Below are 21454 nucleotides of genomic sequence, written 5' to 3'. Positions count from 1 at the left end.
TAACACAATAACTAGACTAGATAGGCTATGCTTTTGTGAACAGTAGCCTAATCAGAAGATTTATCTGAGTCCATGTAAATCTTTTGATCTTTAATACAGGTAAGAAAAATGTTGCTTTCTAGAAAAACAAAAGCTTCTATTGGAATTGGTCCAGCTAAGAAAATGGGATTCTTCATATATTTTTCTTCAGGTAGTTAATAGAAAATTTTCCTTACTGAGTGGTAGAGAAGCAAGTAATGTCAATTTTGTCAAGAGTTTTGTCAGGTTTCTTGGTGATGATTGGAAATAAAACCTGTGGGGATTTCTCCTCTGCCTCTTCCCTAGTAGGCTGTGGAGTTTTGATTCGGAAAAGAACCAAACAGCCCAGAAGACCAATATTTTTTTTGCTTTTGGTGTTTTTTAATGGGTTGTTTTAAATGATGTCACCTAGTCTTTCTCCTGCTTTTCTTTAACCTATTCTCCAAGGTTTTTCCATAACCTTTGTCCATGAACAAGCTTGCATTGCATGAACATTTTAGCAGCCCTTCATTTTTATATCGTGATTGATGGCAGACTCTTAGTTTTGCTTTCCTATTAGCTTATTTGCTAATTTTCCAAAACTACCTGTTTTTATTCCAGTTCCTTGAACATTATCTACCTGTTAGTTTCTTTATGATACACTCTTTATCCACTCCTTTACTGCCATTTGTCTTATGAGCTTCTTTTAGGGTAATATTTTATTCAGACTATAGATTAGCATTTTTTTCCTACTCTTTTCTTGTTTTAAAAGAACTATAGTCAGGTTTGTCTTGCAAGGGAGCCTTAACTGGTGGTGGTAATCTTTACAATAAGAGGCTCTCTATTGGAGAACTTAGGCATTCTTTTTTCTCTTATGTTTCTTTTATGCTTTCTAGCTCCCTTTTCTTGTTTATTCTCAAACTCACTTCTCTTTTTTATTCCAAATCTAATAGAGCTATAGAAAGAAATCCCTGCTTTTCTTATTAATTGTATTGTAAGATGTGCCAAGAATGTGCTTTTTATTATAAAATTAAATTAATGCATTTACCTAATAAGTAATAATTTAAAACTTATTTTTGTATCATGTTTTTCCTTTTGCTTTTCATGCTAGTCCATATACAGAGGATCTCCGGTTTGTACAATGGTTCTATGTAATTTTTATTGTTCTTTCTACTTGAAATGAATTTTTTTTTCCACAAATAGCATGTAATGGTCTTAAAAATCTTTCATTGCCTATAGGTATACTTATCTAAAAAGTGAAGTTGCACCATTCAGTGATTATTTTTTTTCTAAATTAAAAAACAGTATTTGATTACAAAAATGCGTTAAAAATATAAAACCTTTTGGAAATGCATTTCATAACTATCATTCTTCGTGTGTGGTAGTAACACGTTTTCTTTCCTATATAGATTAAACTTGTCAACATAAACTCAACTGATATTGCTGATGGCAGGCCTTCTATTGTGCTTGGCTTGATGTGGACCATAATTTTATATTTTCAGGTACTACGTTTTTTTTATACTTCAGTATAGGTTGCTCAAATAATGGTTCAGGTCATTGTTTCATATGAAATGGTATATAGTTCCAGTCCTTCACCATAGCTAAGTCACTTTTACAGGTAGCTGAGAATCTGATCCTGAGTAAAAAAAAAACAAACAACAGTTGATGGTAGGGGTACTTCACATTGGGTAGAATTGCATATTTATCTTTGGAATAGATTGGTCTTGGCCAGGGATGGGGTTCCTTCATCAGTGAAACATATTCTTCTACCTTCTCTGAAGAACACAGCAGAGCAACAAAGTAAGATAGTAGAATTATGGATTCCTGTTACAAGTACCTTTAGTAACCTCAGTGGTGATTGTGCGGTATGTCTAATTCCAGTGCACTCAATGTCAGAGTAATTATTTTCAATACGTAAACACACTGATTTCACTGGGGGATGCAGGATCTAATTTAGCTGTGAATGGTGTAGATTGAGAGGGGTTTGAATTTATAGAGGAGAGATCATTTACATTCTGTTGAAGTTAGGTTGAAGAGAAAAATGCTTTTCTAAATCCTGTCCATAAGAGTTAACAAAATGAGTCGCTGCTCAACAATCGAAAACCCAGCTAATTTTGTTGATTTTCTTTGTGGAGTTCTTTGGCTTTACTTCTCTTATGATATAGCTGTCATGTCTCAGGGATGCTGTTCTGAGCATCAACCAATGTGACACATCAGTGGTTCAGATCTCCTTCTCAGAAGAAAAGTTAACCAGAATGATACTAATGTTGTCTTTTTAATTTATAGCTCAGTGAGATAAATGAGGAAAATTATGGTTCTCAGAGTTACTGAAACTCTAATTGGTTTTTTTTTTAATGCACTTTTTTTTAGTTGTCACAAACAGATACATCATTTTAACATGAATGAAAGCAGAAATGCATGAGAGGTGTGGTTCTCATTATGGCAGACACATTCTGTGATGTGGCAAAACTTTGTTTTTATGTAGACAGCATAGCAGGGACAGTTGCATTATCCTTTAGATATAACCTTTTTATGTTAAAGAACCAAAGCGTTAATCAAATTCATGTTCTTAGAAGAATCAAGTTAATGATTTTCATTTAATGAGAGGCATGATGCAAATAACTGTCATACACCCTCCACAAACACTACTAATGCTCTTTGCCTGCAGTATGCTCACTATGACTTAGCAAGGTACCTCTAAGCAAGACCACAACTGAATTTATGCCAAAACAGTACAGTGGTAAATGAAGAGTTATCTAGATGAGATCATTGAGGTCACTTCCATTCTTTAATCTAATGAGCCTTCTCTGAAATTAATCAAGTGTTTTATATTTTGAATTCAAGATGAATGTAAGCCATTGTCTCCTGTTTCAATGGTAATTTGTCGTTAAGAGATAACATGACAAACTTGCATATTGTTCCAGCTTTAGGGTGCTAAGAAAGTCAATAGCTGCTAAATGTCTTGTACTCTCTGAAATTAAGACCATTATCTGGGCACATACATTAGCATTTTTGAAGCTATTTTGATGTACAGTTAACACCGCATGTTAATTATAGCTTCTGCCCAACTTTATTTTGTCAGTTGCATTAGGAAATTATTTAAGAAACCGGTGAGAATTAAGGTTATCTACAAACAGTCCATTAATATTTTTATCCCCACAGATCGAAGAGCTTACCAGCAACCTCCCACAGCTGCAGGCATTGTCAGGCAGTGCTTCCTCCGTGGAGAGTGTTGTCAGTTCAGAAACTGCAAGTCCCCCAAGCAAACGGAAGGTGGTAACCAAGGTCCAAGGAAGTGCCAGGAAGGCTTTGTTAAAATGGATACAATACACAGCAGCAAAGTAAGTAACATACACATAAACTGAATGTATCTCAAGTGCAGTCTTCTTCAGATTCTAAACTCCCTCAGTCAGGGATTGTCCTTTTGCTCAGTATTTATGTAGCAGCTCCCTGTGATCATATTCTTTTCGGCAACTGAGGCTGCTAAATATTGCCACCATAAAATAAGTAATAAATAATGATTTGCATTATTTCACAAACAATCATATTTTATAGATTCTGAATAGTGAGTGGGATTATCTTTGGCAGAATGAGGAACTGAAAGGGGAATTAGATTTCTGAATGACAGTGTATTAGTCCTGCCAAAACACTCAATGTAACAATGAAAGTCCCACACTGGCTTAGCATTATTCACTGACAGAGTTTGTAGGAGCACAAAATACTGGTGAGAGCCTGGGGACAAAAAAATTGTGAATATCTTTCTGCAGGTTTGTGATATAAGGGACTTATTACTACAGAAGTTGCCCTGAGCTTTCATTCTATTTAATCTAAGTTATTTTTGAGTTGTAGCTTGCTATCTCTTATTAAGAATCTTCTCCCTTATTTAGCATAATTATCCCATGTCTGTTATGCTTCCAAAATGTCATAAAAAAGCGCATAAATTAGATCAAAGATACAAGTGTAGTTTGATAGCTTCCACAATAAGAAAATAAAAATCAAAGATTTAAAATAATAAAATGGATTTAATTGTTCAAATCAAGGAATCACTGCTATTTGAAGAGGTCAGTCATGCAAAATACAGGGAGAAAACAGCTAGTTATGGAATGGTGCATCAAAGAAAAGAAATATAATTGTAAAAATACAGACTATCTCCAGTTCTCCAATAAATGGGTAGAATACAGTAATTTGTGGTGCAGTACAATCCAATGTGTCATTTGGAATTCTTCCTACTGCACTGTTGTGGGTAAGGGACAAGCAACTGAAAGTGATCAGTTGCAGTTTCCAGACATGTAAACAAACAAAACAGAAAGACATTCATAAATGAAACCATCAGCATTATCAGAAAGAGTAGGTGAAATGAGTTGAAAGAAGCCTAGAGGAAGGATGGTACACTTTGCCTAGCCCTGCTTCACATTGTAATTTGCAAACTCGCTAAAGTCACTAAAAGCCTTTCGCTGATTACAGTGAGCTTTGAATGAGGCCTTCATTCAGAGCTACTCTTGCTGTAAGCCTCCCAATAATAAGGCTACCTTAGTGTCTAAATGTGTCCTCAAAGGAAGTTTGGATGCTCAAAGTAAAAAAACAGTCTTGCAGTCGCTAGACCGCCGTATCTTTCAGAATTACTTTTAGAAGATGCAGTCAGAGTGTGATGCAGTTCTGATTACTTTCTCATTGTATATTGGTATTGTTTGATTTGTGTTTATATTTTAGTTGAAATGTAAGTTTGGTAAGAATATATATAAATTTCTGCTATGTGTTCTCCTGCACAGCAGTGATGTCACTGTTCATGCTTTCATTTTGCAAGACATCAGATTACTGAAGTTTTGGGTTGGTTTGTTTGTTTTTATGATACTGGTGTACCTTGCTGAACTGCAGTAGTCAGAGGGAGATACGAAGTACTTAGTACGAAGTAGTGAGGAGGAGAAAATAATGAATGGAGCTGTTTACATACACAGACTGTGTTGTACATTAACCTTGAGAACCTTGATGCACTTCATTTGTTTAAAATACCGTTGGCTTATTGCCACTAGCAAGTCTACTGGAGACAAATGCAGTATATATATGACAAAAAACTCTTGGCTCTTCATAGGCAGAAATGAATTTATGCAATGGAGCTACAGTCAACCTGATTAACATTACAGAGACCACAAGTGGTTTAGGGTCAATAATTGATAGCCAGTGGGGCTCTTCCCTTATTTCATTTAGTCCTGATGTTGTTGCAAGTAATTTTTTTTTTCTTTCATATTTTCAGGCAAGTTGGAATTGAAATCAAAGATTTCGGACAAAGCTGGAGGAGTGGTGTTGCATTTCATTCCATTATCCATGCTATCCGTCCAGATTTAGTGGATATGGAGAAAGTGAAAGGAAGGTCAAATAGAGAAAACCTGGAAGAAGCTTTCACAATTGCAGAAGCAGAACTAGGAATTCCAAGGCTCCTTGATCCAGAAGGTACCTAGTGCACAGTTGAAAAAAATTTTAACTACTTGCATGTGTTAAATCAGATGTGATAATTCATACTGTTTAGACATTTGTGCCATTCAGCTAAAGATTAATTTACTGTGGTCTATATTTGTCTAGATGTGGATGTTGACAAGCCAGATGAAAAGTCCGTCATGACCTATGTAGCCCAGTTTTTGAAGTACTATCCTGATCCTCATCATACAGTGACTGATGTGCAGGAGAATGATGTAAGTTTATCGTGCATACAATTAAGTTTTTGTAAATCCATTTTATAGCTTTTTAGTTTTCTAGCTTTATAGTTTATTATGTTTCCTTTTGATGAGCAGTTCAAGTGAAATGCAAGCACAGTAAAAAAAATGGGAAACATCAGGTGAGAATAAAGGACCAGTGTTGCAGATGTTTACTAGTAGACAGAGAAAACAGAATGGTGATCCCGTAGAGATTTTCCTGTTTTCAGCAGTAGGAGCCAAAAATAACAGAAACAGCTATTGTAAATAGTAGCAAACCTATGGATTCTAAAGTTCCCAAAGACGCTTTCAAGCATAACACCAACAAGACTGCAATAATTTGTTACCTGAAGAAATGCATCACTTTTGTTTCTATCACACTTGGTTTCTTGATAAGAACAAGAATAGGCCAAGAGATTGCTTAGGTTTAGCCTCTGGGCTTTTAGGCTTGGGAGGCAGTTAAAATTTTGACACAGGTTTCTTTCTGTTGCACAGTGATGTTTAACTGTTCGCTCTAAGGAACTGTTTTCAGTCATGTCTTTTTCTTGGTTTTTGTTTCCTGTATGCTCTAGTGCATTGTTTTTGTATTAGAATGGCTATACTCAGTGATGCCAAGTGATCATGACTCACTTCCTAACCCTGATCATTTGCTTGCTTCATGGCAAACACAGGAAACACTGCTGAGACAATCTGCTCAGCCCCAGCAAGAAAGAAAGAGGAAGCGTTTTTTATCTGTGTCTCTTTGCATTCCCTACAGAGTTACAGAAGAGCTTTGAAAGCAGTGAATCTCCTTCCTTACAGCGTTGTGTGGCTAAGGCTGCTGCAGCTTTGCTGTCCAATTCTAGTGCCTGATCGCTGCAGTTTTAAGTTTTCCTCACTGCAGCATCAGTCTGAGGACATACATGTTCTGATGCCATAGCATCCCACTGAACAGTGAGGCTGCTGAAGCAGAGGGTGTGAACACTGAAGCCTCATGCTGTGATCTGTGGCAGGCTAAGGCAGCTCCACTGTCTCTATACCATGGCACACAATGCAGTTTCTGCTGCCAACAGCCTTGGCTAGGTCTGCTGCCTGTGCTGGGGTTGGATTTTGAGGAACATCCTTACTGCCTTTTCCTGAGTTTATGCAGAGACAATGTAGGAGAGTGCAGGACTCAGTCACTCCATGCTCTGTTTCCCTCTGACTATACCCACAGACACTCTAGCGGATGAGCTGTGAAAGGTAAACTAATGAATTAAGAAAAAACATCTATATATTAGGGAAAATATCTTCACTATGAGGGTGGTAAGACATTGGAAGAGGTTTCCCAGAGAGGTTGTGGATGTCTCGCCCTTGAAAGCATTTTCAAGGCTTCAGATCTAATATGAAAACTACTTTACTAGATACGATACAGGCACAGGAACTTGGTAATATTCTAAGTACATCTTGTATTCTTACAAGTGTGGCTCTTGTATTTTTCTTTGTGGCCTTTCTGCCTGTTTGCTTTATTTTGTTTGCCCTTTTTTTTTTTTCCTCTCCTTGCTTTCCCATTTGATTCATATTGCTAGGAACTTCAAGCAATCCCGACTTTTGTGATTTCTTTTATGAAATTTAAGGTAAGGGTGATATACTCCAGAATAACGGCTTGAACTGCACTTTCATGGTTGTTACCTGGTTTTAGCCTGCACTTACTTGACTTCAGATTTTATGTGGGTTTATGTACATTCGTTTGCTAGCCTTATGTTAATCTTTCAAAAAAGGAAGTAGATAAACATAATAAGTCTAAGTCTTCTTTCTTACATGAGCCTATACTAACAGCCTCAATTTTGCAAATAATTTCAGAAAAATATCATAGAAAAGCAAGTAAACTTTCCTTTAATAATTTTTAAACTATGCTTTGGGTTTTCTGAAATAAAGATATAAACATGAAAAATAGATTATAGATTGCTGTTTCTACTCATTTCATCTCATTCTAGATGGTTATTTTTGTCTGTCTTTAGGTTTATAGAGTAGATATTAGATTGTATAGATGATTGTGTAAGTGACGTATGTGGACTGTGGTTTGGAAGGAGAGAACATTCATGTGTAATTCATGTGCATGATATGTGCTGCTCCTTTTTTTCATATAAATGCTATTTTAAAAAAATATGCTTTTTAAATCATCTTAGACATTTAGATAGTTATAATTTTCTAGTATTAACTGAATGTTCATTTGGAATGAACATTCAGAGGTGAAACTGGAAGACTGCAGAAGTGAATATATTATGAAACAAATAACAGGTGTCACTCCAGTCAGTCAATAGAGTTATAGTTTGACCTGATCCAGTTAATTAGCTTGGTTCCACACTCATTTTTGTGTGTGGGTTTTGTTATTGTTTTGGATTTGGTTTTTATTTTGTTTTGTTGTTTTGTTTTTTTTAATATATAAACTATAGGTTATTTTCAAGTAAGTATGATCAAGGGTTCACCTCATACTTTGTATATCTAACTAGTGCTATGTGTTGAAGTGTAGATTAATACTGATAGCAGAATTATTCCGATCTTCCCAACCCATTCAAGTAAGTTTGGGCAGCTTAAATGGGACCTTGCTGTACATTCTGAGACTTATACATGCCCAGTGCATTGCTGCTGAAACTAGTGAAGATTTGAGGTGGTGAAAGTTCTGTCAATTTCTTTATTTTGGTATAAATTTAACAATAAGGAAGTATGCTCCTTCAGAGTATTTCCCTTCTTGTGCTCTGATGAGGGAGTAATTCAGAAGATAATCCTGTCACCTCCAACATCCTTATTCAAGCATAGTTCCCCAATATAAGAGGAATTTCCTGAGCAGAAGGTACAAAAATAACTTTCTGAGCTCTTTCAGTGATTTACTGTCTGCTTTTACAGACAGGTATTATTGGCTCATCCCTGAAGATGATGCTTGGCTCAGCATTCACCATGCATCTGTGATAGTCTTGTCAGTGAATATGTTTCAGTTACACATACACATCCAGTATCACATAAATATAAGCCTGAGTTTTCAAAAGGAATAGAATAATTAATTGAATTAATTTATAAACATTTTTAAAGGGACTTGATTTTTTAGCACATAGGAAATACAATAGTTCAACATCCCTAAAAACAGGTGAATTAGTTTTTTAGATATAAAAGTTCATATTTGAAAATTCTGTTCTGCCTGTGCCTGGGAATTTGAACAGTTCACCTAGTTTATAATTACATATTAAAGAACCTAACAAAGAACTCATTTTCCAGTCCATAATTAAATTTAGCATGAAACACAGATGCCTATTTTTAGCCCTTCAAACACTGAAGTATTCTCTATTATGTAATTTTCAAATTAACTCCAGCATATAAGTTAAAAAAATAATGTTTTGACTTTGATTCTGGGCCAAAAACTTCCTTTGTAAATTTAAATTGTACCCCCTTCTATTGGAACTCATAAATGCTTTTCTCTAATTACCTTCTTTGATGTTCCTTGGCATTTGAGTTCTGTTCACCTCGGCAAATCAGTGAATATTCATAGAATAGTATCAGGATAAAAAAATACTTTGAAATGCTGTTTGGAAGTGTTACGCAGAAAAAGTCATAGTGGCTTAGATAAACTGAAATAAATGTGATTGGAGATCAATGATCCTCAAGATGGGAAAAGCACAAATGGTTATAATTATCCTAGATAACTTTTTTTGGATGGTTTATGTTCTGATCTTTACGCTACTTCAGATGCGCAGGCTTTAGAAAATTGTTTGCATATCTGTAATAATACCCTTTCAATTTTTTTTTTTTTTATTACGCACTCATGAAAGTCATATTTTAAGACCGATAGCTCATTAAACCTGGGGGTCATTGGTGACAGGTGCCTTGCTGTCTACGAAAGTGAATATTTTATGTCAGTTACCCAAACTGAGACTCTAAAATGCCTTTGTGTCAACCAGGGACCATAGAACTGTGTTTGCAGGTGATAAGTGATGCACTGAACTGGAAACCTGTGAAAATATATGAATAAATAAATAAAATGCTTATCATACATTGTCTTTAACAGCATTCAAACAGGTGGTTACTGAAACACCTACATTTTCTGCAATTAAAGTAACCAAAAAGCTGTCTAACTAAATAGTGTGGGGGTAAATCACAGAAGACGCAATGCCACCTGTTAGCTTGATCTTTTCACTTAATGTTGGAAAAATGGTATGTGATTTAAGAGAGCTGCAGCTGTTCCTGTGTTATCTTCAGGTACCAGAGGTGTTCTTGATTGCAATGGTACTCTATTTCAAAAAAATTTGGTCAGACACAATTTTAGCCATTATTAAATTTTAAAGCTGTGTTGACAGGAATCTTGCAAAATACCTATTTATGTATGCAACTGTATGAACAGTTGCAGCCACACAGGTGGTTTGGCAGACTGACCTTGAGGAGGTGCTTTGCAGCAACATAACCGTGAGCTATACAGGAGTAAAAGCCAGTGTTTTACAAAACTAATTTTATAGTTGAACTAAAAGTAAGGTACAGAACATTGTGACACGCTTAGTCTCTTCCTGACTTCAGACTGGCATACTTAAAGTTTCAGTTAGTAGGATTGTTACAGGACTTCCAATCCATTAATATTGCAGGGGGGTTGATGACCTTTGGAGGTCTCTTCTAACCAAAATGATTCTGTGATTCAAACTATAGTAGATTCTGTGATGCTATAAGATGCATAGTCTGGTATTGCCTTTATGCAGCTGACAGTTGAATACTAATAGAGACATCACTAAAGTTATAACTTCTAATGAATGGAGGGCATTTAAAGTTTCTGATGGCGGATGAGTTAAGAATTGGCTCTTGTATTTTTCTCCTCATGAGGGCGTATTCCTGGCTTTACTGTTTGTCTCAAAGAATATTGGTGTTATTTTCCCACACATAGAGCCAACTATCAGACCAGAAGAGTAGGAATTTTATCTTTCTTCTCTATATTTAAATGATTTGAGAAGTTGAAAGCAGTAGGAGTTTTAGCTTCTTGAGACTGTATGTGCAGACAAGGAAACCTTAGCATTACAAATAGCTGGAGTAGGGAGGTGTCATATGTGTCCTATCGTGTTTCTCGGGTACCAACTTTTGGCGAGTGTCAGAAGACAGGAGCATGAGCTGTAGCAAACTTTGTTCCAGCACAGCTGCTCTAATACCATGTTAACCTTGCTGAAACTACCCAGAAAGAACTTACCTAGCACAATCTATTGTGCAAAGTCTGTCCAAACAGCTGGCACTGTACTGAGTAGAGGATCAGCAAGAGAATTAGCAGAAGTACATCAAAGAAGGGTTTCTTTCCTATCTGAGTATCCTGCCCTTTCCTCAGCTGAAATAAAGCAATAGTTGAATGCTTTTAAAATAATTAAAGGAAGTTATACATTAAATATTTGAGGCAGCTTTCAAAGAAAGTAACCATAATTGACTCTTTTCTCCAGAGAAAGTTATGAAAAAGTACTTTGTTTCCTACATACAGTCAGTGGCTGTTCTTTTTTATCATGTGGCACATTTTTTCTTCTTTCATGTAATGCTTGAAACTTAATTACTCATTTTAGGTGATTAACTCATGTGATGTGCTCTTGCATTTTTTCACTCTAATAAATCTTTTTCAGCCACATTTTAGCAGTAATATGTCTTCTTTTGTTTCAAAGAGTAGCTTCTGTTAATAGCCACCACATATGGTCCCTTATTTGGAAATCTCAGACAGACACTTGATTAGCCTGCTTACACAGTGCACAAAAAAACTTTCTCATATAACATCCTCACAGACCTGAGATTTCCTATTACTATTTTTCTGTTTACTACCATGTCACTTAATACTGCAGTGAATTTTGCAGCATTGCAAAGCATCAATACTATGGCAGACTGAAGCATTAAAGCAAAACTGTGAAACAGATAGGCTGTTCTTCAAAGCCATAAAATTATGGTAAGGAAAAGAAACTGAATACAACTGGGCTTTCTTTCTTTTCATTTTCCTTGCTAAAACATTTTCTATCAAAATATTTTGCCAACTTCTGAGCTTGAAGCTTGATGTCAAGGATTGCCCTGAAGTCAATCAGAAATAAAATGGTGGTAGATGATAAAATCCTCTCCTGTCTCAGCTCAATTAACTATTACTGAAAATTTAGTCTGCAAATATGTGGAAGATTAAAACTACCTTTTGAGGTATATGTAAAGGACTTTGTGTGTTAATTTAACATCAAGTTAGAAGTAATATCTCTAACACTGCAGTGTACCGAATTGTCATTATTTCACCACTCTTAGACTCACATCTAAATGCTGAGTTCTCTTATACTCAGGAAGTGCTTTTCTGTCAGCCTATATGAAGATAAGAGAATTGGACCCAGATGTTCCATTGTCTTTCCTTACAACTAATGACCTGAACTTACTAGAAAGATGTTAATTTCTGGACTGTATCTGACACCTCTACTAATAGGCTGCAATATTTTTCTTGTGTGTGGTTGTACTAAATCATAGAAGGAAGACAGACTGATGCTGAGGGACCTAAAAGTGTGGGCAGAACAATTTGAAAGAGACTTAGCCCGAGCACAAATGGCAGAAACAAGCTTACAGGAGAAATACCAGGTAAGCAGTAGTGAAAATTTTGTATGGTAAGTCATCACTGTCATCATTATGTGTAACATGTGTTGCAGTATTTTGTACAAATTGTATATATGGAAGTCAGTATACTGTAGTTTAAAGAAATAAGGACACAAATTGTCTTGCCTTTTATTGGTGGAGGAATTATAATGTCAGCTCCAGCTTTCCTATGTAGAACAGTGCACAGATGGTTTGCCTAACACAGAGTTTTTTCTAGCAGTGTGAAGAAGGACTGTCCTACTTAGAAGCGAGCATGTGTCTGTATAGTCGTTCCAGATCCTGCATGATATAGCTCAGATGGGAATTGTGACTTAAGGCTGGATGAGGTGACAGAGGGAGAGGACAGGGTTTAGAGCTTAATGTTTAACTCCTCTCTCAAAGGTTAATGTCTACATCAGCAACATAAATCTTGGCCTGTATTTTCTCCTGAAGCATGGCTGCTCTGTAGAAGCAGCCAGTGTGTGGCTCGAGTAGCATTTAATCTGTTTGCTAGTTTATCTGATCAGTTATTATTTCCTTTCATATAGCATTCAGGCATCTGATAACAGAAGGGAAATACAAAAATCCTATCTATATTTCACTGGAGGATTCTGAAGTCTCTATATACCTTAAATAAAATGCATTTCAGTGTAATTATAAAAGCTTACTGCTACTCCTCTTTGGGAAAGGTTATGACTTCTATCAGTACAAAATTGTCATAGGTTGTAGTACTACATAAATATTGAAGAATTTAATTGTTTAACTCTTTACAACATTGATTTTATTTTCTCTTTGTGCAGTCATTTAAGCACTTCAGAGTACAATATGAGGTAAAAAGGAAACAGATTGAACTTGCAACCCAGTCATTAAGGAAAGATGGTAAATTATCACTTGATCAAGCTATGGTGAAGCAAGCATGGGACAGAGTTTCTTCCAGGGTAAGTTGAAAATTACTATGCTATATATCTTTTATTAAATGAAGGATGAGAATTTAAAATCATTTAGACATCTGTTTGCTATCGATTTTATTGGCATTAGGAACCTAAAAATGGACCAACTTTCTAGCACTGTTGAATTATTTTGCATTTGCTTTGAGAATATTTACTGCACTATCAGCTTTAATATTGCTCAAAGATGAGCTTTAAGACAAAGACTGTACTTTGATTCTAATATAACATTTTTTTAATATGACTTAAAAAATTCTGTATAATACTGAATAAATTATCAATAAATGAGGCTTTAATGTTATTTTTTATCTGGTTGTAATAATGATAAATTAATATTAGGAGTTTATTTTATACTAATTTTGTAATAATTGAATGAAAAATCCCAAGCTAGTTATATTGTGTACCAAATAAGAACCTATTAAATCATTATTACTCAGTGTGTATTTTTTTTTTTAATGTCATATATTCAACAGAGTATCTGTTCACAAATATTCTGACACAAGTTTTGTTAATTTTCACTCGCTTAACTGGGATTGCCAAAAAGACGTGATACTTTGCTGCTATATTCTCAACTCCACAGTCCTTCACACGTAGAAAATATGCTCAAAACAGAGATAAAAAGATTTTATGCAAAAGCATGAAATAAATGATATTGGGTGGAAGAAGGTCTCACATTCCTTGCTGTGCCTGTGAACTGATGAAATTCCAGATCTTATCTTTAGCTTGTCAGTCGTTGCAGTTTATGTGTGGTTGGTTCTGTAACTCAATTATCATTCTGAAAGGAAAATACCCAAATCAATGAATCATTAAAGAAATTTTGTTGCCTGTGAGATTGCTATAATTTCAAAATTAATTTGAAGTAATATACCTAGGGTTATGTCTCAAACATACACTATTATTGGGTGTTTGGTCTTACAGTATAAAGTCTGAATTTTCTCAAGATATTTGTTTGTATAATTAAGCAAGGAGGGATGTTCAGTCCTCTTACTTTTATTTCCTAGCTACTTGATTGGCATATACACCTTGATAAATCTCTTCCTGCACCTTTGGGAACAATAGGTGCTTGGCTGTATAGAGCAGAGGCTGCTCTGAGGGAAGAAGTAACTATTCAGCAAGCTCATGAGGAAACGGCAAATACAATACACCGAAAGCTTGAGCAGCATAAGGTAGATCTACATGCATTCATTCTGTGCGTTATACTTAATTTACAATTTCCAATTGCAAAGGATCCATACTATACAAAGAAAGATTATTATTTCTGGTTTCTGTGGGTGGCGTCATCTTGATGGTTACAGAATCTAAGTGTCTTTTACTGATGACTTGAGCTATCTGTGTATCTTACAAGCAATGTTTAGAATTGCTTTTGAATGTTCCTCCTTCTTCCAGCTGAAAGGTACCAGGTATTAATATTTCAGCTTTTCCCCTATTCTAGAATTTCTGTTGGATAAAATTCCATAGGGAGCTCCCAAACTGGGTGCATTGCTCAACTACTGTGAACTGATTAGGTGAAATAGGAAAGAGGAGGCAAACGTACTTAGTGTGCTGATAGTCAACGCAAGTGATATGCGCTAGGGGAAAATTTAGGATGAAGTGATTTTTCATGGTGTTGTGATGAGACTTAGCATGAGAAGTCCCCTCTGCTGTGGCAATCAGGAAACTTTTCTGTGTGAATTTAAGTAACTCTACCATTATTCTTTGCAGAGACTAAGTTCTTATTTAAAAGCTGAGGTTTGTCTGTGTATTTGCGTAATATATATGAGAAAAATATAGACCAAAATTGTTGGTGAGATTATAAAAGAAACTGAACCAGTAAATGTGAAAAAGATGGTGTAGAGAAAGGGTGCACTTGCAGTAGTAAGACTGTACTGTTTTATATTGCTTTTTTTTTTCCTATTGCTGCCATTTTAAAACTTGATTATAGTTTCATCACTCATTTACAATCACAGATTTACATTGATGAATCCTAATGTGTTATTATTGGATAGTACCAGAAGTGCATTAGTGTATTTTTTTCAGTCTTTTTTTCCTAAGAAGTTGTTTTGGGTTGTTTGATATGGTTTTGATCAGATAACATCATCACTTTCTCTATATCTTTGTCTCATCTATGATTTAAACAAAGCAATGGTTTATTTTAGCGAACTTTATAGCTTATGGCCATTTTGAACTAAAACAAAATGTAGCAACTTAATTGAACAAACCTCATGGAATCAGGCAAGCAGTTGACTTTGAGTTAATATTGCCACCAAGATCCAAAAATTAAGAACAATGTCTGTGCTTGTTGAGGGTCATTTTGCAGAGCAGGATTTCACTTCATGAGAATACTATATGAAAGTTTTCATGGCCTTCCAGTTGATGTTGAATGAAACTATTGGGTTCTATTTTGATTCACAGCGTATGTTATGGTCATCTCTTTTTTGTCTGGCAAGGTCTTAAATGGGGCTAGCCAAGATACTTCTTCCAAGTCTTTCCTTCATGTGGCAGCATGTTAGTCACAGGTTACCTACCTTTACAGGGGTTTTCACCATGGTAAAATCGGTGCATTACTTGCATCTGAGAAAGCTTAGTGCATTTGTCTTCACCACAAGGCGTTGATTGAAGTGCAAAACAGTGAAAATACAGGTGGATTGATGGGGATAGTGTGACCATTTGGTGAGCTGAACCACTGAATTTACCTTTACTTTCTGCTGTGCAAACACTGGGCGTTGGCTGGAGAGACACCCTTCCTCAGCACATAGGAATAAGCAGACATCTGTGATCAAAATGCACAAGGCTGCATTTTTGTTTTCCCTAGGTGAGGAAGGGGGACCTTTGTATATTTTCCTCTGCTAATGGACATCTGAGCACTTTGTGCCAAGAGCTGTCTGTATGCAGTAGAACAGCACTGTTCTGTGTCCTCTCAGCCACTGGGGACTTGACACGTTATTGTTACAGTATCTCTTCAAGGACTACTGCCAGTCATTCATTTTAATATGTAGTTTCCAGGAAGCCGTTTGAAGCGATGTTGCTTAGTTACAGTTGAAATGTGCTCTGCTGTAAGGCTTTTGCTGGTACAATTCTTATCACAGGAATACAGGTCAGGTATCACATTCTGCATTCATTCGTGTAATACAGAGAGGGCAAACCTGAAGTCTTTTAATGGTGAGAGAGTGAAAAGTTCACTAAATATTTAAATGTACTTATATAAGGAGCTGTGGATTTTCTGCTTATATATAGCAAAATAGATTAGTTGCTGAAAATTTGAATTTATACTCAATAAAGTTGAGTATAATTTGAATTTATACTCAATAATGTTCTAAAGATGTAAATAGTAAATTTAGCAAGATTATGCTGTTGTGATGTTTTGCAGGCTGAGTATTTACTGTATTTGCAGACTGTATTTGCAGACATGTTTAATACAGTTAAGAGTTGCTGTTTTGTTAAAGCTTTGCAGTGTATCCTGTTTTAAAATCTTCCATAATTGTTAGGCACAGCTGTAGCAGAGCATCTTATAAGGGGGTTCCCTATGTGAATGTTCAAGTTGATGTAAATGCTTTTGTGGTACGCATAACCTTGCATGCAAATGTGAAAGCATGATCAAACAGTTAACTACATTGAGTCATCAGTGCAGGCTTAAAATTGTGCTTATTAGTTAGATAGCCTACTGTGAGCCTTCTCTCCTTTCTTTTCTCCCTTTCTTCCTCTCTCCCACCCTCTCTCCCTTTCTCTCCCTCCTTCTCTTCCCCTTCCCTCCTTTGATCACTGTCTTTCTTAAAATCAAATTAGGATCTGCTGAAACACATAGACGGTCACAAAAAGGCATTCCATGAGATCCGCGGAGCCAGGTCTGTTAATGGAGTGCCTGTTCCACCTGACCAATTAGAGGATATGGCAGAGAGGTAAGGCTTTCAATCTGAAATCAAAACTCTCCGTGAAAGGGAACCGATTTGCTTTTTAATCTGTTCATGTAGAAATCACTGTCTGATTATGTTTCTAAGTGGCAAGCATAAAAAAACTGGAAGAAAAAGCCTCCTAAAATAGACATAAAAATATACCAAGTAGCCTGATGCTGTACAGACTGATGAGAATCAAAATAAGCAACGGGTTTTGGAAGGGAATACTTTTTATTACTTGTCCCTGGAAGAAATGTTATGTAATAACAGCTGGGATGCATGTGAAAAAAGAAAAGAAAAATGACTTTGCAAAACTTAGTAACAGATGTAAACTGATGATTTTTATGTATAAACAGAAATTTAATTATTTTTCTATTCAAAAGCAGTCATCAGAATTATCATCATGCATAATTAAATGTTTGTAGACTCTGAATTAGGTGAAATATTAGAAAAATATCTGAGTTAACTAAAGCTTGCAGTCTGTCCTGCAAAAATGAGTATTGCGGTATTTTACTACAGTGTGATTCATTTTATAGGTTTAATTTTGTTGTCTCTTCATCTGAGCTCCATCTGTTGAAGATGGAGTTTCTGGAACTGAAGTACCGTCTACTGTCACTCCTAGTTCTTGCAGAATCAAAATTAAAATCATGGATCATCAAATATGGAAGGCGAGAGTCAGTGGAATTACTTCTTCAAAATTATATTGTAAGTTGGGGTTGTATTCTTTTTTTTATAATTATTTTTGAACTATATTTAAGATTGCTATGAACAAAAAAACCAGAAAAAAAATAAGACTTGACAGTTATTATGACTGCGTTTTTATGGAGTATCTTTTCAGAGGTGAATCTGTCTTCCCCATGGAGAACCTTAGTTAAAAGGCTAATATTATTATCTTTGCACCACCCCTTCAAAAGCAGAAATAATGTCCCAGCTGTTAACTGTCCAACCATCAACTTATCAAGCATATCCAACTCCTAGATTTTTACTTATCTTAGATAACAATTGCAAAAAACTTAATTTCATATTTTACAACTGCATAGATGCACTTATAATGACTGTTCACAATGAAGTGTAGAGTTAGAGGAAGTTTTTGGAATGCAGTCCCTCACAGTACTTTTTCTTTTTTGTAAGTCTTCCAAATTAAGAGAGGAAAAAAAAGGTTTTATGCTGCCTCTGTGTACTTGTTCAGTATATTATACTGATAAGGGATTGTTTTATTCTTTGAAAGAGTATGTTCCCTTTCAGTCTTACACTGCTGTATCTTCTTAAATCCAAACTTTCAGTGCCAAGTGGCTGGTAGAACAGTACCACTGCTGCACCTCTGCATTAGGGCATGAGGGATTCTTTCAAAAGCAGAGCTGTGCTAAATACTTTTTCACCCTTCTGTTTAATCCGTATGAGCAAAATTGCACAGGAAAATTCATTTTGGAAAGAATTCATACAGTTATAGAACCATTCAGAGCCAGAACACGGTAGAAAAAGTTATTGATGCCCTGAGTGTCTGCTAGTTCTTATTGCTTTTGAAGAAATCTGCGAACTCAATAGAAGTGAGAGTTAAAGACCTGTTCCCACTTTTTCCCTTTCTATGTTTAAACTTTAGCAGTTAGGGACATAAAAAATTCAGCTGTTAAGCTTTGCTTTAGACAAGCTTTGCAAAATTCAGATGGATATTTAGAATATCAGCTTGCTAGAATGATGTGCAGTAGCTAAGATTTATAATCCATTTTTATGCTCTGTAAGAATGTCGCAGTCTAAGCTACTTAAAAGTGACAAGGGAAATAACGAGGAAGTGAATAGTTTGGCTTCTGGATTATTATTTTATATCACTTTTTAATATTTTGCTTTAAAATGAACAATAAGTGGCAAATTTGTATGTTATTTTGTGGTTGCCTGAATTACTCTTGTACTTCAGACCACTAATGCTGAGATGGTCATTATGGGGAAGAAAGTGCTTCCTTTGCATCATTTCTGAAACTGCATCAAGTCAAAATGAGGGAACAGGGACAAGAGTCTAAACAGAGCTCAGCTTTATTCCTGATGGCCTTGGCTTCTTGCCCTTCCAGGTGTCCAGTGATGAAAAGAGACTTTATTTGCTGTGGTTTATCTGGTAGCAGTTTTCTAGGACTGAGAGCCAAGTCTTACTCTTCAGTAAATTAGGAGTCTGACGTAGGAAAGCTGTAGTCAGTACCTTATAGTCAGTGACTGTATTAGTAGGAGATAAAAATATACATGTGTTTGTCTGCCAAAGCAGACTGAGCAATGTCAGCGTTCTAGGAACATGCGTAATTAGGATCTGAATAGAGCATATGTCTGGAAATTATTTACATACTGTAGCTTAAAAAGAAAAGTGGTGGTTGCTACTTTATCCCATCTCTTCACCTGTCATATAACATATAACTGAAGGTCAGCGCAAATTGTGCACCATCAACCTGAAGAATATACTGTACCAAAGTCTCAGATGTCATGGAGACACTGGGAACAGTTATCCATGGATTTAAACCCACACAGCTGTGTTTTAGCATTGCTGTGTTGGCACTTTTTTAGCAGTGTATGCTATATAGATGTGAGAAAAGCTATGTATTTTATATAAAGGATTTTGTCAGATGGGAAACAATATTAATCAGTAAGGTGTCTATATTTAATTTTTGAAAATATTTCTTACTGCTCTTGACATCAGTATTATATAAGTTGTTTAACAGAGTCTTATTTTCTCATATGAAGTCTTGCAGGTTTTAGTTCAGGATAAAATGTCTCTGTGTATGGGTTTGGCAAAAATGAAAGTCAAGATTTTTTCCACATAATTCATGATAAAATGTGTAGTTCTTTATGCATGCCAGGTTTTATTTTTTTTTAACAGTAAGGCAGAGAAAAAATCTGATTGTCCAGGATTTCTAGTTTCTTTGGTTATAAACACATTTCTAAATGATGTACTAGATAGCTGTGGTGATTTGACATAGCAACTGCAAAAGATTTTAACAGAGAAGATTTTTAGATATATGCTGGATGACAGTTTTTTCTTTTTTTAACTGTTTTTCATGTCATATAATGTAAATTGATGAATACACAAAATCTGACTGTTCTGTTCAAAGTACAATGAACTTTGAACTCATTCAAAACCTGGTTTTACCAAAATCACACTAGTACACATAGAATTTTGTCTATTCTGACATCCCAAAGCTTACGTAGACATGTATGAGATATACTTGCCTTACATTTGTAGATCTGTATCTGAGGAGGCATGGGAGATAGTATAAACTCCAAAACCATTCCAAAACCCTAGATAAGCACATTAGGTAAGATAACGTACAAGCCCTGCAAAAAGGCAGATTTTTCTTCTTTTTATTAATAGAGGTAATGTAAGATATAATGCACTCATGTAATATAGAGATATAATTACATATTGCGCTTAAAGGAGGTAACATTTCTGAAAGACATCGAAAAAATATGTCAGTGTAATTTTCTATAAGGGATAATGAGGCATAGATGATAAAGAGCCATTAATTTGTGACCAACATATTCCCAGGTAAATTACTCATTGTGTTATAGCAACTTACACAGCTGAACCATCACTCACAAAGGAATGGTTCTGTGTCACGCTTTGGAAAAGCAGCATCTCTTTGTACAGTTTCCCCAATCATATTTTTACCAGTTACAAAGGAGGTGAAGAAAAACTGAAGAATAATTCAAATGTTTTTCATCTCTTAAAGTGAGACCTGCCTTTTTGTAAATGCTTGATACAGGAACAATTCTTAAAGCTCAACTGGATTTGATTTTTGTGGTGACCTGTATGGATTAAATTTTCTCTTTTATTAAAATGATTCCACTTAAATTTCAGTGTAAAATCGTTTCCATTAAGTAACTTCTCAGTTAATTGCTCAGTTTCTGCACATTCAAAGTATCATATGCTACTGAGTTTCAGCAAGTCAGCAATTAACAGACTAAGAATGTATTCAAAAAATCTTTCTATATGCAAAGTAAATAAACTGTATTTTTGAAGTCTCACTCTCCTGTACCATTAGTTTGAAAAGGTGAAATCTGTATATTATTTTATAATAATGACAAGAATGAATGGAGGAATAATGAAGTTACATGTTGTCATCACTGTCCTGATGTAATTTCATGGAAATTATCATCATTATTAATATCTATTTTGTCTGTTTTAATTTTTCTCTTTTCAGTCTGTAATTGAAAATAGTAAGTTCTTTGAGCAGTATGAAGTTACTTACCAGATCTTGAAAAGAGCAGCTGAAGTGTATGCCAAAGCAAATGGCTCAGGTAAATGCCCATGTTTCTGTTGTCATGGGGACACCATTTTGATCTCTTCACACATAAGTATCCTCTAAAAAGATCTCCCAGTATTTGTTTCTTCCATACAGTGGAGCTTTCTAACAGCTGC

At 35.4% G+C, this 21454-nt stretch overlaps 1 protein-coding gene across 16 annotated transcripts in view; it reads left to right on the top strand.

Moving 5' to 3' along the window:
- SYNE1 (spectrin repeat containing nuclear envelope protein 1) overlaps window positions 1-21454 on the top strand; it is a 291988-nt gene that overhangs the window by 65552 nt on the left and 204982 nt on the right. For 12 of the 16 annotated variants that reach the window (XM_061471557.1, XM_061471555.1, XM_061471566.1 and 9 more), the window contains 11 exons: window positions 1109-1129; window positions 1407-1499; window positions 3160-3338; window positions 5249-5445; window positions 5575-5684; window positions 12141-12248; window positions 13043-13180; window positions 14191-14355; window positions 16952-17064; window positions 17595-17763; window positions 21237-21333. In XM_061471557.1, the coding sequence (XP_061327541.1) occupies window positions 1109-1129; window positions 1407-1499; window positions 3160-3338; window positions 5249-5445; window positions 5575-5684; window positions 12141-12248; window positions 13043-13180; window positions 14191-14355; window positions 16952-17064; window positions 17595-17763; window positions 21237-21333 (1390 nt within the window). Of the gene's footprint in view, window positions 1-1108; window positions 1130-1406; window positions 1500-3159; window positions 3339-5248; window positions 5446-5574; window positions 5685-12140; window positions 12249-13042; window positions 13181-14190; window positions 14356-16211; window positions 16328-16951; window positions 17065-17594; window positions 17764-21236; window positions 21334-21454 lie in introns of those variants that run through there. The other 4 variants (XM_061471558.1, XM_061471571.1, XM_061471570.1 and 1 more) reach the window with 2 other exon arrangements.

The sequence above is a fragment of the Pezoporus flaviventris genome, unplaced genomic scaffold (assembly GCF_033815535.1).
Source record: "Pezoporus flaviventris isolate CSIRO_AGI_PZ_B2104156 unplaced genomic scaffold, CSIRO_AGI_Pfla_v1 ptg000066l, whole genome shotgun sequence".
Lineage (NCBI taxonomy): Eukaryota > Metazoa > Chordata > Aves > Psittaciformes > Psittacidae > Pezoporus > Pezoporus flaviventris.
This window is presented reverse-complemented; position numbering and strand designations above follow the sequence as displayed.